The sequence below is a fragment of the Panthera uncia genome, chromosome D4 (genome assembly GCF_023721935.1).
Source record: "Panthera uncia isolate 11264 chromosome D4, Puncia_PCG_1.0, whole genome shotgun sequence".
Classification (NCBI taxonomy): Eukaryota; Metazoa; Chordata; class Mammalia; order Carnivora; family Felidae; genus Panthera; species Panthera uncia.
In genome coordinates, this window is record NC_064807.1 from 33,065,363 (window position 1) to 33,081,038 (window position 15,676).

Below are 15,676 nucleotides of genomic sequence, written 5' to 3' on the forward strand. Positions count from 1 at the left end.
GAGATTCATTTTACCACCAAAGGTATAGAAGCTAAATGGGCTCATGAAATGCCATGGACTGCTAGTCAGTCAGTCCCATGTGTAACAATCATACACTTGGCCTTCTCAATTCAAGGGACCCAGTGGCCCTCCTTAAACTTCTTTTGTTCCAAATGAGCTGGCACAGATGCATCTCTTTACTGATGTGCCAGACATAATGATTAAACCCTGAATTTTTATCCTTTCTCAAAGTGGCCCCACTGTCTTTCTTGCGGGATTATGGGGCCAGATGTAGAAATACCTGGGCAAGGAAACTGGGTCACTCTTGCAGGTACTGTGGAACATGCTCCTTATCTTTTCACTGAGGCCAAGCTGAGTGACACTGAGACAAAGGGACAGAAGAGAATACTCTCTAAAGAAATTTAGTCTGTTTCTCTGGCGCCAGGAAAGGTGAATGTCACATCTTGTTGCCCAGATGAATCTCAGAAAACCCAAAGCTTGGGACTAAAACTGCCATGTATAGTTGTGACAAAGTTGGGGGGGGGGTCCTGACATTTAATAACTAACTTTTCCCTGACTTTATCTGTTCAAATAAATTACTTCCATGATCTCAGACTCAAAAATCCTATAGCCATCTCAGAAAACCAGCTATTTAAATTTCTTTTTTGCTTAGTTTAGTTCTGGTGATCACAACGTGGGTATTGGCTGCCCACACTTTCATCACATTATTGTTAAACACAAATGTGCTAAAATGGTTGTTTTCTAACAGAAAGGATTTCTAAGAAATGTTTGCAAGATGAAGAGTTTGGTCATCATTGGTAATAATGATAAATAGCTTTAAAAATAGAATTTACTGCCATAAAGGATTAACTAGTATATGAGGGTCTAAATCAGGCCCAACAGGAACGTCTGTGGTCATATTTTTCCCGATAGGTTTTCAGAAGTCTCATTATTCACATTTTCATTTTCAACTAGAAAAAAGTGAAGAATAGTGACTACAAGCATATTTGAATTTTGCCTTGCTATTTTATTTTTCCTGTTAAGATTATAAAGTCCTGTTATAAGCTTATTTTCTGCAGAGAGAAATATGTACTACATGCAGGAGGTATATGGGTGAAAAGGAAATGCAAGATCACATGACATTTCAGATATGGTGGAAACAGCATCATGAAAATATGTGGTGGTTTGGGATGGGAACCACATATAACAAAGATGCTACTTTGTGGTCTAAGGGTTTTTTTTTATCTTCACTTAATTTCACCTTGGTCTAAGGATGAGATATGAATCTACTTACTTAGAACAAAGATATTCAGATATATGGGCAAAGGCTTTTGGAAGAAAGATGCATCTATCTGAAATCCCTACTTTGGCTGAAAAACAAAACGTATTTTGCATGTGTTTTTAGGTGGATTAATGAAAACCAGTGATATTAAAAATAATTTTTAGGGGCGCCTGGGTGGCGCAGTCGGTTAAGCGTCCGACTTCAGCCAGGTCACGATCTCGCGGTCCGTGAGTTCGAGCCCTGCGTCGGGCTCTGGGCTGATGGCTCGGAGCCTGGAGCCTGTTTCCGATTCTGTGTCTCCCTCTCTCTCTGCCCCTCCCCCGTTCATGCTTTGTCTCTCTCTGTCCCAAAAATAAATAAAAAACGTTGAAAAAAAAATTTAAAAATAATTTTTAAAAAAAGATACCCTACAGAAGTACTAAGTTACCTATGAGTAGAAGTGTAATGTAGCTTACTGACCAGTATTAAGTGATTTGGGGAAAATGATACAGCCATGGTTCTCAAACTTTAGCATGCATCTGAATCCCCTGGAAGGGATTACTAAACTATAGACTGTTGCACTCACACCTAGAGTTTCCGATTCACTAGGTCTGGGGTAGGTAGTCTAAGAATTTGTATTTCTCTCAAGTTTCCAGGTGAAGCTAATGATTCTGCTGCTGGTCCAGGTAACACTCATTGGGAACTAAGTGGAATATAGAACTGGGAGGACTAGACAACTGAGATGAGCACTGAGATCCTTTTCTTAGTTTAAGTTTCATCAGAAGTTTCTACCTGTCAATATAGATATGAAGATAGACATACATATAGATATGTTAGAAAAGTAGGTTTGATTGGACCAGTCCTTCAATAATCACACAGATAGCTAGTGCTATTATTATTATTATTCCTCCTCCTCCTACTACTATTGCTGCTGCTGCTGCTGCTGTTATTATTTGAGTCTGGAAAGCATGGAAATAATTTGGAATGATGTCAGAATTTTCACAAATGCATGGCCGTCAATATTTACAGGATATTAAAATACCATTAGTGCTCTTGTATTGGGAGGTGACCTCAGATCAAACTTAAAAGCCAATCTTAAGTAAAAACAAACAAAACAAAACAAATGTCTTAATGGAACACCTCACATTTCTTTTCTGTAGACACATTAACACATACAAATGCTCATACAAAATGCAGACTGGTTTCATTACCTTCTAAATTTGGCTTTACATAAAGATAATTTGTTATTTATATTTATATAGAGAAACTAATTTATTTCCCTCAGAATCATTTCAGTACCAATATTTTAATATTTTATATATCTAGGCTTTGTCCATCTTCCACCTGCCAGGTGACGCCTTTTATATCCAACCTCCACCCTCACCCCCTCAATACTTCCAATGGCTACCAGTGTCTTACTGAGCATTAAAGGGATTTGTTCTCTATTCCTCACCTGTCAGGTTTACTGCTCCATTTTAATGCAGCAAAAAAAGAAAAAGAAAGGCTCAATGTTAGTTGGCCAATGGTAACAAGAGTAACTATGACAACGAAGATTTAAGAAAAACTGTTCATAAGCAGGGCACATTAACTACACACATTAGGAAACGACAGTGTATCAAAACATTTAAAGGACTCTAATTATGAGTTGAATGGAGGATATGAGGGTACGTAACTAAATAAAGCATTTTGTGCACATGTTAATGTCACATTTGCTTATATCTACCAAGCTACAAAATATTGCCACAATTAATTATATCCCAGAAAGTGATGATAGAGATATAATCTGACTTTTATAAAACATGCCATGAGGAAACTACTAATGTACTTAATGGAAATACAACATAATTCCATGTAAGAAATGTGTTCATCTAAAACAAAGTCTTAAGAGGTGTGTTATTTCTTTAATGATATAAGGTATCTGCAAATCCACTGAACTGCACAAAAATGTGCACAATGGTAGAATACACTATGAGGTAATAAAGTGGCAAAAATGATTTCTTCAAACTCCTTTTGACGAGTAAGGTTATTATAAATCTTTTCTCCAATAAAAGATCAAATACATTTTCAGTTTTGGAAAAAGTAATACTCATCATTATAAATCTACAGAGCATGACCCATATATATCACTGGGCTAATCTTGAAAGTATTTTATTACCAGCCATTGACATGACAGATATTTTCCCAGTCAAAGAGGTGCTCCTGTCTGTGAACACATCTAACTCATGCTCATGTGATAATATGTAGATTGTTTAGATAACTATGTTCTTTATGCAGAGAGCATAACTATTACCTGAAAAGAATTAATCTGAACAATCTCAACAGTGAGGCAAATTTCAGAGTTTTTAATGAGTTCTCAAATGCAAAATAGAGAACTGAGTCTACCTGAATGTCAATGAAATATATACCCAAGTTGCTAAAGTATCTAGCTTAGAGATAATCCAGTCTATCTCCTTTCAAAAATACAAAACCCACATTTAAATTTTACAAACACACACATACAAGGTGAATAATGAAAATGATATCAAAAATACTGTTTTTTTTATTCTTAATTTTAAAATGATTTACCTAGTGTTGTGGGTCTTAAAAATCCTATGTATATATGTTTCTAACTTCCTTGTTTTTAATCAAGGAGATCTTTAGTGAATCATCATAGGATAATCTGTTTCTTTGGATGGAAGAGAACTACTTAGTGAATTATCAGTTTTGTATATTAAAATGTTAAATAATCTGATGAACAAATGCATAGCTAGTGCGTGATTCACCCCTCTTCCACAGAAATGTCAGACTCACCACACACCCAGGTACATATTTGGTGCAAGTATCTAAGTTTGAAGGCTTTGGAAGCTTATAAATTTAAATTATAGGCTGAGGATTTTATTAAAGCTCTTGCCAGTCAAGATGAAGGTGATATTGCATGATGGAGTAAATAAGTGGAGGGGATTGAGTTTGGAATTTGTTTAATGCCATTGATTTGTATAAATTTGATTACTCAATATTCCTCTGTGCCATGCACTTTACTAGGCATAAGGGCTAAGTGTAAGGAAATGACAGCATCCTTGACCTCTAGTTTAGAGGTGGCAAGAAAGACAAGAAAATGGGAAAATCTAGTAATGTGGTAGGTTCTGTAACATTAGATAAGTGGAAAGTGCTTTAACAGCATAGACAATAGAACCCTAGGGCAGCCTGAACTGGTAGAGAGAATAGAGCAAGAAGCAGGCACCCAGAAAAGCTTTTCGTTTAGGTGGGCATCTTAGTTTACTACTAAAGGATGTTTTAGAGTCAGTCAGGCCAAGAGGAGAGGCTGGGGAGACAGAGGAAAGGTGTTTCAGGTATATGGAAGGATCTACTCAAAGGCCAGAAGGCAGAAACAATTGGACAATCAATTGTCCAGTGTGGTTGGGCATGGCAGCATATATCTCCATAGCATCTCAAAATATCCTGATCTGTATTTCTTTCTTTGATTACATCTTGGAAATATGTAAAGTTGATACAAAAAGAGAAGACTAACAAAGCACAGACTACAGAGAGCAATCTTGGATCTACAGGAAAAGCTTGAAAAGCTAAGGCCTGTGTTTTAGTCTCATCTATTCCATGGCCTTCATACATGAACATCTTCAGGTGGGAATGGAAAAGATTTCCTTGGTCTATAGTACCTATTTAGGTTAGACTATTTCTATTTAAGGATATTAGTTTCGTCTAGATAGTGCCTGAGATCTTTACAAGCTCCTAATCCATATTTTCTTTTTTTCCATGGTACATAGTAAATACTCCTCATTCATCTTGAAATGCTTTTCCATAGAGTCAGGTTAACATTTTATTTTAAGTATCTTCTATATAAGTAATTCCTGGACTGTTCTAACACTAATAACTAAAAAGCCTTACACATGTAACAAGTGTACAGGGTAGAGGGAGATCTAAGAGTGTTCATTTGCTTTTTCTTTTCTTTTCTTTTTTTGTGGGGTGGATGAATGAAGGGCAACCTGGAGTCATATTAAAAAAAAACATACACATACTGGACGCAGAAATAATATAGCAATAGAACTATTAGGTGGTGTTTTAGGTTCTCAGATTATAGAGCATTATTAAAAGGTCCAATTATCTAGTCTACCCACTTACTTTATAAGTGAGGCAACTGAGGCCCAGAGTGTTAGCATGACTTTCTATCACAATTAGCTACCTACTCACAGAGCTGGAACTTAAGTTTCCTGATTCTTAATTTTCTGATTAGTGTTTTTTTAAACCTTGATACCATCTTATCTCTGTAGTTTACATTTTGAAATATTGCATATATCACATATAGACAACAAAATAAAAAAAATAGGGCAAAATAATCCATAACACTAAAGACCTACCAAATATATTTTAATTTTCTGATGGTTCAGTGGGTATTGTAGGGTCCTTACAAAGCCTCAGTTGATGTTGTTTTGTCATTGATTATCAATGTATTATAGGTTTACAAATTACTAGATTAAAAATAAAGTAAAATAAATACAATGCGAGATAAAAGAGTGTAATGGTTCCACATTAACATAATTAATAGGAATAAGTCTCAGTCTTCTCACACAGATCTATAAAATATTCTTCTTTATATGGACAAACCATCCATAGCTATAGACCTACTCTTAAGGCAAGTAGTTTTGTAAGCAGGTGTATGTGATTAGGTGGAATTATCAAGATAATGTGAGTTGATAATATTTAATATTAATAATGATAATAATAATTGTATATTCAATTCTGAGTCATTACCAACAACCTATGTGTAAAATGAAAGGCAGCCAAAAAGAGGGATGAAGTATTTATTATATAATTAACTTTGTTCAGAATCCAAGCTATAAAAGACACTATTCATTGCCTGCAGAAGATTTCCTCTTGAACTGCCTCATGATAATCAAGAAGGACATTGTTGGGTCTACTTGAATTTCAAGTCAGGAATGTTCTTTACTGCTGAAGCAAGTATTTCTATTTCAGAAACGCTTCATGGGCCTTCAGATGGTTAGCTAAATATACTTGGCATTCGAGGATGTGTGCATTTCCCAACAATTGCATTAGACGATGCTTACATATGCACACACTAAAATGCAACTCTATTTTAACAGAGTCATAAAATCTTTAAATGTGATGCCTTTTTTTGAAGGATTATAAAAAAATATATAACTGAGCTGAATTTTTCTTCAAGCACATGCACATGCGCAAAGGAACAGTTAATTACAGATCTTTAAAAAAAATTATCAAGGTTATAATCCTATTTCTTCATATTTACATAACTCACAAATGCCCTGCACATTTCTGTTAAGTGACATGATAATGATAGCCAGATATAGCAGAATGAAACACAACTTAAAAAAAATAAGGCAAGCATTTTGTCCATTTTGAATAATCACAAAATGTCATGTGCCATGATCTAGAAATGCAACCATAAACAAGCACTTTCTGATCTGACTCTTACAGTAAGATTTAGCCACCTAAATAAATATCACAGAAAGCAATGATAATTCTACTTTTAATCTTTTATTATTGTATTATCTTCTGGTAATAAGTGTAGCACATGAGCAGCAAAGGATACCAGTTCCTGTTTGGACTCACTCAGGATGTTATTGTTCAGGGCATGTGGGTAGCTTGTGCTCTCTGTGCTTACTTCTTACACAAGAGAGGCAATTAAATATACACTGATACAATATGGATTGGAATGGAGAGACTGAAACCATTATCTATGAGGAGAGATTGGCCTTCAGTTACCTGTCTTTTAAGCTATTTTATAGCATGGATAACGGAGTGATGGCAGTGATCAGGAAACCAAATAATGATGGGTATTTCTTTCTTTCTAACTCTAAAATAGAATAGGCAACTTAATAGGTTATGGTTATGAATTTCTTTAGTTTTCTTTAGTTTAGTTTTTTCTTTTCAATGCTCTCTTCACACTGAAATAGAATACAGTCTCATAAGAGAAAGTTGCAAAGGACAAGTGTCTTGAAGGATTTTTTTTTGAGTTGAGAAGAGGTTATAAAAAAAAAAAAAGATTATTCCAGGAACATAAGAACATACTTAACAGAAGAATAAAGGTAGAAATAATTAATGTAAACCCAGTGAAGGGAGCCAGATAAATAGGATAAAGATATAATGGAAGTAAGATTATCAGATTAAGTATGTCAGCAAGAATCAAAATGAAGACATTCTCATTTGATTTTGCAAGTCAAGGTTATGAGAGGGGAGAAAGAGAGGGAGAGAGACAGAGGGACTACTTTATAGTACAGGGAAGTGGTCATCTTCACAGGAGCGTTCTTAAAGGTGATACACCACAAAGAAAAATGGGAACATAGGTTAAAGTTTCATAAAAATAAAATTTGGATTGGAAAAAAATAAAAAGTGACACAAAGGAAGATAATTTAGAATTTAGTCAGTCTACATGTTTATGAGTTTGCATTATATATGTTAATACTTACAATTTTATATATTTTGGTATTATATATATTTATTAACTTTTTACCATTTATTTATTTTTGATAGACAGAGCACAAGAGGGGGAGGGGCAGAGAGAGAAGGAGACACAGAATCTGAAGCAGGCTCCAGGCTCCGGCTCCTGGCTCCTGGCTCCCGGCTGTCAGTGCAGAGCCCAATGCTGGGCTGGAACTCACAACCCGCGAGATCATGACCCGAGCCAAGTTGGATGCTTAACCGACTGAGCCACCCAGGCACCCAGGTATTACATATTTTTTTAAGTCTGGAAGGATTTAGGGAAATAATTACTAATGTCCTCTTTGCAACTGACTAGGCAATGACTGGGGGGAAAAAATCTTGGTTACCGTAATAGAGGCAGAAATAGAATTGAAAAAGAGTGGAAGATCAGAAACTATGGAGTAGATGTGGATTCTTTGCATCCTAATTGTAGTGAAAAGACACTAAATCAGATCAGTACTTGGGAGTAGAAGGACTGAGGTTTTACTTTTAGTTTTTTAAAGGAAAATGGTACCTCACATTCCTTATTGGATACAATTGAGAATTAACTATTGGAACAAAGGTTATAGAAAACAGAAGAAAAAAAATTCATTCTCTTCCTTATTTTTCCTTGTTTTGTCTTTAAATTTTAGCAACTTTCAGGGTTTTGAGAAATAGCTACAGGAAAAAATTTTAGCTCAGGTGCCCATTAGACTTATGAAATGGACATAAATGTGCAAATTTGTAATATTATTTGTAAAACCATGTTGAAATTGAACAATTAATCCACAGGAATCTACCCCCAAAAACAAAAACACACTGTATACACTGTATGTTAGCCAACTTGACAATAAATATATTAAAATAAAAAAGAAAAAGTAAATTAGAAAAAATAAAATTCATTTGAATCCCAAAGAGCAAAAAAAGAGCAATTAATCATCTAAAGCAATTAAATACAAGCTTGGAATTATCTGCCTATGAATGTACTCATGTTTCAAAAGCCATACAAAGTGCTCCTAATGCATAAAGTAGCTGAGAAGACTGAGGCTAGGATCCATGAATGCTGGGCAACAAAATCTATATCACACACTGAATGAGATTTTAAAAAGTGCAATCTTTACATTTTGTTCTAATCTAATGAAAGCATTTTGCAGTGATTACGGGGGCTACACTGAAGTATTTCATTAACAGCAACCAGCCACATAATGTCCATAGAAGAATTACCAAGATTGTAATATAAATATTGGGCAAACCTACCTTTTATAAAGAAGGATAGCTATGACAATGCAGATGATAAAGACCACTGCAAGGACTGGACCTACAACCCAGATCAAGCCTTCTTCTTCATCTGTGATTGGCTGTGGATCCAAATCCATTGACACAACGGGGTCAGAGTAGGGACTGGTTGCATACATCTTCTGAGGAAAAACAGAGTCTATGTTACTTATAAACTAATGGCTTTCTAGCGTATATCTTTAGCATTAGAAGAAGCAAAAATTTAGAACTTAGGATTTGATGTTAAGTGTGTGAAATAACATCAGTAAAAGAAGGAGGGAGGGAAAGGGATGAGAGAAGAGGTGGGAGATGAGGAAAGAGGAAAAAGTAAAGAGGTCTTGCAACCTAAATTTCCTTGCAGAGTGAAGTATTTTATAATAAAATCATTTTTGATGGTATAAATTAGTCTGCAGACACATCTTCATTGGGATCTATAGATAGCATATTAAATGGTCTTACCAAGTATAAAGTACCAGCAATTAACTGCTCATAAAATGTTCAGTATTTACATTGTGCCAAGGTGTTATGTGCTGTGTGAAAATCAACAGAAATATTATAGCTCCAGCACCAAAGCATTATCACCCAGTCAAGGAGACCAAATTTAAAAAGTAAACATTTACAGGGAAAATGTCAGTATTTCAGGAAGGAGAAATGGAGACCTGTAGGTCAAAGGGTACAAAACCTCAGTTATAAGAAGTTCTGAGGACCTAATGTACTGTATGGTGACCATAGTTAATAATACAGTATTATGTACTTGGAAGTTGCTGAGAGTAGATCTTAAGTATTCCTCACCACACACACACACACACACACACACACACACACACAGAGTTATGTGAGATGATAGATACGCTGATTATCTTGTTCTTAGCAATCATCCCACAATGTATATGTGTATCAAAACATCATATTTTACACTTTAAACACATAAAATTATATATTTCAATTTTCCCTCAATGAAGCTGGGAAAAAATAATACTTGCTGAAGGAATTGATTTTGTTTTTATAACATCCTATTTCGTTCTGTCCCATTTCAAGGCTCTCTTAGTATTCTCTTGACTCTGCCCACATGTAGGGGTCCTAGTTTTTCCTTTTCCAACAGAGACCAATCCATAGCCATCGGCTGACCCCCTTTCCTGCCACTAGCCCCTCATCTCTTCTCACTCCAGTACCACCACTGGTCCGTTATCTCATTTGCTAAATCTAATTGTCATTATTCAGTCCCTTCTAGACATCTTTTTTAGATTTGGCACAGTTGACTGAGCCTTCTTTAAAACTCCCTACACTGGTTCTCCTAATTCTGTACTCAACTGGTCCCATCCTAATCTTGCCAACTGATCATGTCCTGCTGAGCTGACAACCTCTGAATTCATCCTGTGTCAGTATGCTTAAGGTTTATTTTCTGCTAGTCTTTCTCTCCCTTATCTGGCTGGCAAGGCCATTATTAGCTTTAACTACCAACTTCTATGAAGATTACTACTTGATTAATGTTCGTAAACTCAGAAACTCTGGAAGTCACAGACCTTCATTTTCAATTATTTTGAGAGATTCCTACATTTACCTGCAAGATATGAATCGCATGTGTTATTACCCTGATTCCTAGATATACCGTCCTTCTAACTTGCTAATTTTTCTCACCCTCTACTTAGGAATGAAAACTACTGATATTATTTTGCCAATGACCCTCTAGGTCGATCTACCCTCTTTCCAGTCTCATGGGTACTGTTTTTTTTGGGATTCATTCATGTCTATCCAAACCAGAGCAAGAGTTTCTTCCTTCCTCTAATATTCTCTACTGCTGCTAGAGTTATTATCCTAAACCACAGCTGTTAAACCTTCAGGAGGCTTTCTGGTGATTCCTAAATAAAACCTAGACATCCTAGCATGTATCTTGAGGGCCTCCATGATTTTGTTTTCAACTTCTGTACCACATACAACATTTTCCATCACAGTGAGCTTCTTGCCACTATTCCCCAATGACTCTATTCTCTCTCTTAACCCTCTCAAAAGTTCCACAACATCTGTCTCCTGAAATCCAACTATTTTCCAAGGCTCCACTTACCTATGGTTTCCAGTGATGTTAACTATCTTTAACTGGAAATAATCAATCATTTCACAAACTATAGGTAAAAACAATTTTAAAAAAATTAGGTAGTCCTTTATTTCTTTTATTTGTCCTTTATTCCTCTTTTAATGGTATTCATCACACTCCATTTTCTGTTTTGTGCATATGCCTTATTTTCTTTAATGAAACTGTAAACTTCTGGAAGGTAGGGATTTGTATACCATTTGTGTTTGGATACTTAAAGCAGCTAGCACAAAACTTTGCACTTAGTGAGTTCCCAGCAAATCTTTGTTAAATAAAATAAAATGTTTGTCTTTTCAAATGGCTGACATTATCAAGGCATGAGAGAATAGTCTCATTTTTCCATGATTAGGAAGTATATTTAATTTTTAAATCCACATTAAAACTTAATTTAAGGCATATATTCTGAATTGAAGTACAACAAGATTAGTAGTCAATCTGGAGGGTATATGCCCCACTAAATGCTTGTATATTGTTCTTCTTTCCCATTTTCCTCACCATTCTTAGGAAAGGGATTGACTATATTTTCAGATTTTCTAATGGGTCATAAGATAAAAATTCAGTACATTTCCAACCTTCTCAGAAGCAGCTAAAAAAAAAGATATGTACAGTGTAAGGACTTGGCAAAGATACTAAATATCGAAGAAACATGATTCTTTATATAAGTATAATTGCTTGTTTTGGTTTATACTTTCCCCTTTCAATTTTGTAGGTCACATTCAAACTGTTTGGCAGACAAAAGTAAACAAAACTCTGTGATTTCAAATTCTTTACCAAGAGGCTTTGAGATAATCATCTTGGTCAGCCAAGATACAAATCTAAACAGAGGTTTTCCCAAAGCGCACAGATTTCCAACCCAAATCAGGATACAGAGACATGTGAAAAAGAAAAGGAAAGAGAAGAAAACCATAAAATGATACCAACCTGATGAAAAGCAGCATTTGTTCAATGTGTGGGGGTAATAGCCTTTGGTCATTCTAAACCAGTCCTTTGATATTCTTAATGAGGCAAAAGGAGAGTGGGGAAAGCTCATGTTGTAGGGGGTGGTTATTTTCTCTGTAAAAATTATCAGCCCACCCGGGGAGTGGTTAGGTGCTTAACGACAATTAGTCATAAAAATTTGAGGCTTACAAAGTGACTAAATCAGTGCGAACATTACACTAGTTGGATACAAGTCTTATCTACTTACTAGATGAAGGCCTGAAAACATACACAGCATATAAAGAGCAATGTTGAGAAAGATGATGGAGAAAAGGGGCAATTCATATTATGTATTTGGAAAAAGTCCTAATGAAACAGTGAAATGACATACTAAGGAAAGGGGTAGACTCTTCATTCCTGGTAATGCATTTAAACACTAGAAACACCTCGGAGAATTAAAACCAGAGTCTCTGACAGTGGTGTCGTCAGCCTGCTGGGTCTGCTGAGGTTTCTCTTCTTTAGCGAATTCTCTGATCTACCTCAATGGTCTGAATGGACTTTTCTGAAACATCTTAGAGCTATTTAAAGAAAATTACTTCAAATATCTAAAAGTCATTAAGAACAAGAAAGAGAAAGATGATTTCCAACATTCTATTCCCTTGATGTTCTGCCTTAAAACCTTCAACTAAAAAGAGAAAGCATATCCGTGCATTAAAATTCCAGGGAGCCCTTCACTTTGTTTTCAAATGACATTCTGTGCACAAAGGTAAACCAGGCAGAAAGGCTGCCTTTGTGTTTTGATTTTCCGAGGGGGAATTCCTTCAGCCATTTGAAGAGAAGCCCCATTGCATGTGCTAACACCTGATGTGCAGAAATCTTTGATATATCTCACACTTCTTATATATGGGAAGTGACTGGCTCCACTGAGCTACCACGCCTGTCAGTTTTAGGCCCTTGTTAGAAAGACACCATTAGAATATGTATATTAAATGTTAATGTGAACCTGCCACTTCAAAATCCACCCTCCCTTCACATCTACAATTTCTCTTCCTCTCTCTTCTTCTCTCTCCTCTTTTTTTTTTTTTAACATTCACAGCAACTGAAGCATAAAACAACATAAGAGCAAGATGAATTACATAAAAGAAGACAACTCATTATTTAGAGTACCTTAGGAATTGTCTGTTTTATTGAATTATTTTCTAACATTCTTGGCTTTTCCCTGATAAAGTCATTGGTAAATTGCTCTAATTAAAGAAGCTGCCTTGTCTTTTCCTAGACAGACCTTCCCTGTGAATCCAGGGAGAGATTATGGGCTCACTGGCAGTTACAGGAGAATAAAATATAATCACTCTCAATCAATATTGACATAATATTTCCAATACTTGGAAATATATAGTGTGTTTAACTGTGGAACTTGATCATTCCTCTTGCAATCAAGTGAACTGAGATGAGGAAGGAGACTTTGAGCAGTTAAGGCTATCACGCTCCTAGCTATATGTGTCGCCCTCACGGTTTCAAGAACCATGTCCTATCAATTCATTACTTCATATAACCAAAGTCCAGCTAAATTCCATGTCATTAGAGACACAGCCTTGTTTATAACAAAATCCCAAGCAGATTACTCAGCAATGTTTAAAGAGTAGGCAGCCTGTTGCTCCATTTAAGTTAATAATAGCTCATGAGAATTAGGATAGATATATCTACATATCCCCCAAAATAGACATATTCTGGTGAAAATATACAAAAGTACTGAAGGAGATGCCAGCACAATTAACTTACAGACTCTGCATGTTCCATCACAGCTAACACAAAGAAGACATATTCTTGACCACTTTGGAGTTGCTTGTTTGTAAATCCACCATAATGTTTGTCATCCCCCAGGGTGAACTCAGTGGGAAGGACATCAAAGTGAGCAGCAATATATGGCTTTAATTCAACTTCTCTCCCATAACGGATGCTTCTGCGCTTCCTAGATATCTCTTTAAGCAGCTTAAGGAAAAAAAGTGGGAAACAGAAAAAGAAATGTAAACAACAATAACCTAAGACTGTTTAATGGGAGAAATTAATTCAGGACTGAAAACAACTCAAATACAATTTGTCCACATTTCATGTACCATGTCAGCATCACTAACTCTCAGCTCTATCTTTCAAATGTTTGTCTTGCTGTTAAAGTAAGGTGTTAGATTGCTATTGCAAAACACGAGCTATACACACAGGAAAATGAGACCTCATATCACTGTCCACCCTAATGGAATCTTCTCAAAGGGCAACAGTGTCTCAGTGAAAAAAAAAAAAAAAAAAAAAAAAAAAAAAGCTTGATTCACAAAAGCCTGTGAATACCGGCTTTATTTGTTGTTATTTATTAAACAAATAGTAACCTCAGATAAAGCCATAAAATATGATCAATTTTTGGAGAAGTTAGTACCATTTTAGGTTGTTTTGAGTAATGAGATCATTTATATGATACAAATTCCCTCAAGTCAGTAGAAATAGAATCCAATGACCAAGTTTTAACTAACATATTAAATAGACACTGTCACTCATTTAACAATTTTTGGCTTGACGGCTTCTTGAATATGTATTTGGGTTACAATTCCTCACATTTATCATGACATTAACTTTTCTGGGGCTGATAGCTCCCTGGGGAGGTTGAATTATCCCCCTAGGTGATATAGGCAGGGTAGATAAACATTGTTTAGTGTTACCCTGAAGAAAACAAACACACACATGCACACAAAAATCTTTCATGTATCTCTAAAAGAAAAAAAAAACAACAAAAGGAGAAATCATGTTTTGATATTCCTATTTTGCATTCACCCTTTTATTAGCAACTCATGTTAATGATATTTTATGACATTTTTGACAAGTGATGTTGAAGTTAGCTTTGTCTTCTTCCATTGAATATTGGTATTTCACAGGGCTTAATGGGGAAAAATGTTTACAGCAGTCTGCGATGCCTTTTTGGAATGAAACTTGTCTTCAGCTTAATAAATAAAATTAAGATACTAATGTAAACATCATGGCAAAATTATTTGCTACTCTTGTTTTCATAAATGGAAATGGTAAAGAAAAAAAACAAAGTAGTGATATCTGTTTAGCAAAAGGAGACCCTGGCACTTTCAAGGCCAGGCTTCTGTGATAATAATCTTTGCAGACTCCACACATGGCAAACATCAAATCCTTATATTAGAAACCTGATGGTTCCCTACGTAAGATTTGTAAATGTGCTCAGCTGGTCAACATGTAACTTAAACATGTGAACACTCTTTTGGTTATATAGATAATCGGTGCCAATGTTATTTTTGAATTTAAGTTATTGTGCTCTAATTTTCTTTAAATTTGAGTTTATCGATACAGTTAAAATTATGTGAAATGTAAGCTCTTTTATAAAAACCACAATGGACTGGGCATCACCTGTGGGCAAATGTGGATTATCTGATGATAAATTCAGGTAGGCTGATCAATTATGCAACAATGAGGTAGTAATAAAACAAGGCCAGAAACTTAGTACTATCTTTCAATCCTGTGTCAAGTTTAGGTTTACTTATAATAATGCTAATGACAATGATAGCTAATATTTATTAAGCACTTAGTGCCAAGCACTGTTCTCAAAAGCCTAAATATTTATCAGTTAATTTGCTCCTTATAATAAACCTTATAAACTAGGTTACTATTATATTCCCATTTTATAAATGAGGTAACTAAGGCATAACAGAAAGTGG

At 35.4% G+C, this 15,676-nt stretch overlaps 1 protein-coding gene across 1 annotated transcript in view; it reads right to left on the reverse strand.

Annotated features, from left to right (window-relative positions):
• Nucleotides 1-15,676, reverse strand: part of PTPRD (protein tyrosine phosphatase receptor type D) — a 520,100-nt gene that overhangs the window by 126,620 nt on the left and 377,804 nt on the right. Inside the window, exons 20-21 of the mRNA XM_049616822.1 lie at nucleotides 13,734-13,943; nucleotides 8,930-9,090 (exon numbers count right to left, since the gene is read on the reverse strand). Of these exons, the coding sequence (XP_049472779.1) occupies nucleotides 8,930-9,090; nucleotides 13,734-13,943 (371 nt within the window). The remainder of the gene's footprint in view (nucleotides 1-8,929; nucleotides 9,091-13,733; nucleotides 13,944-15,676) is intronic.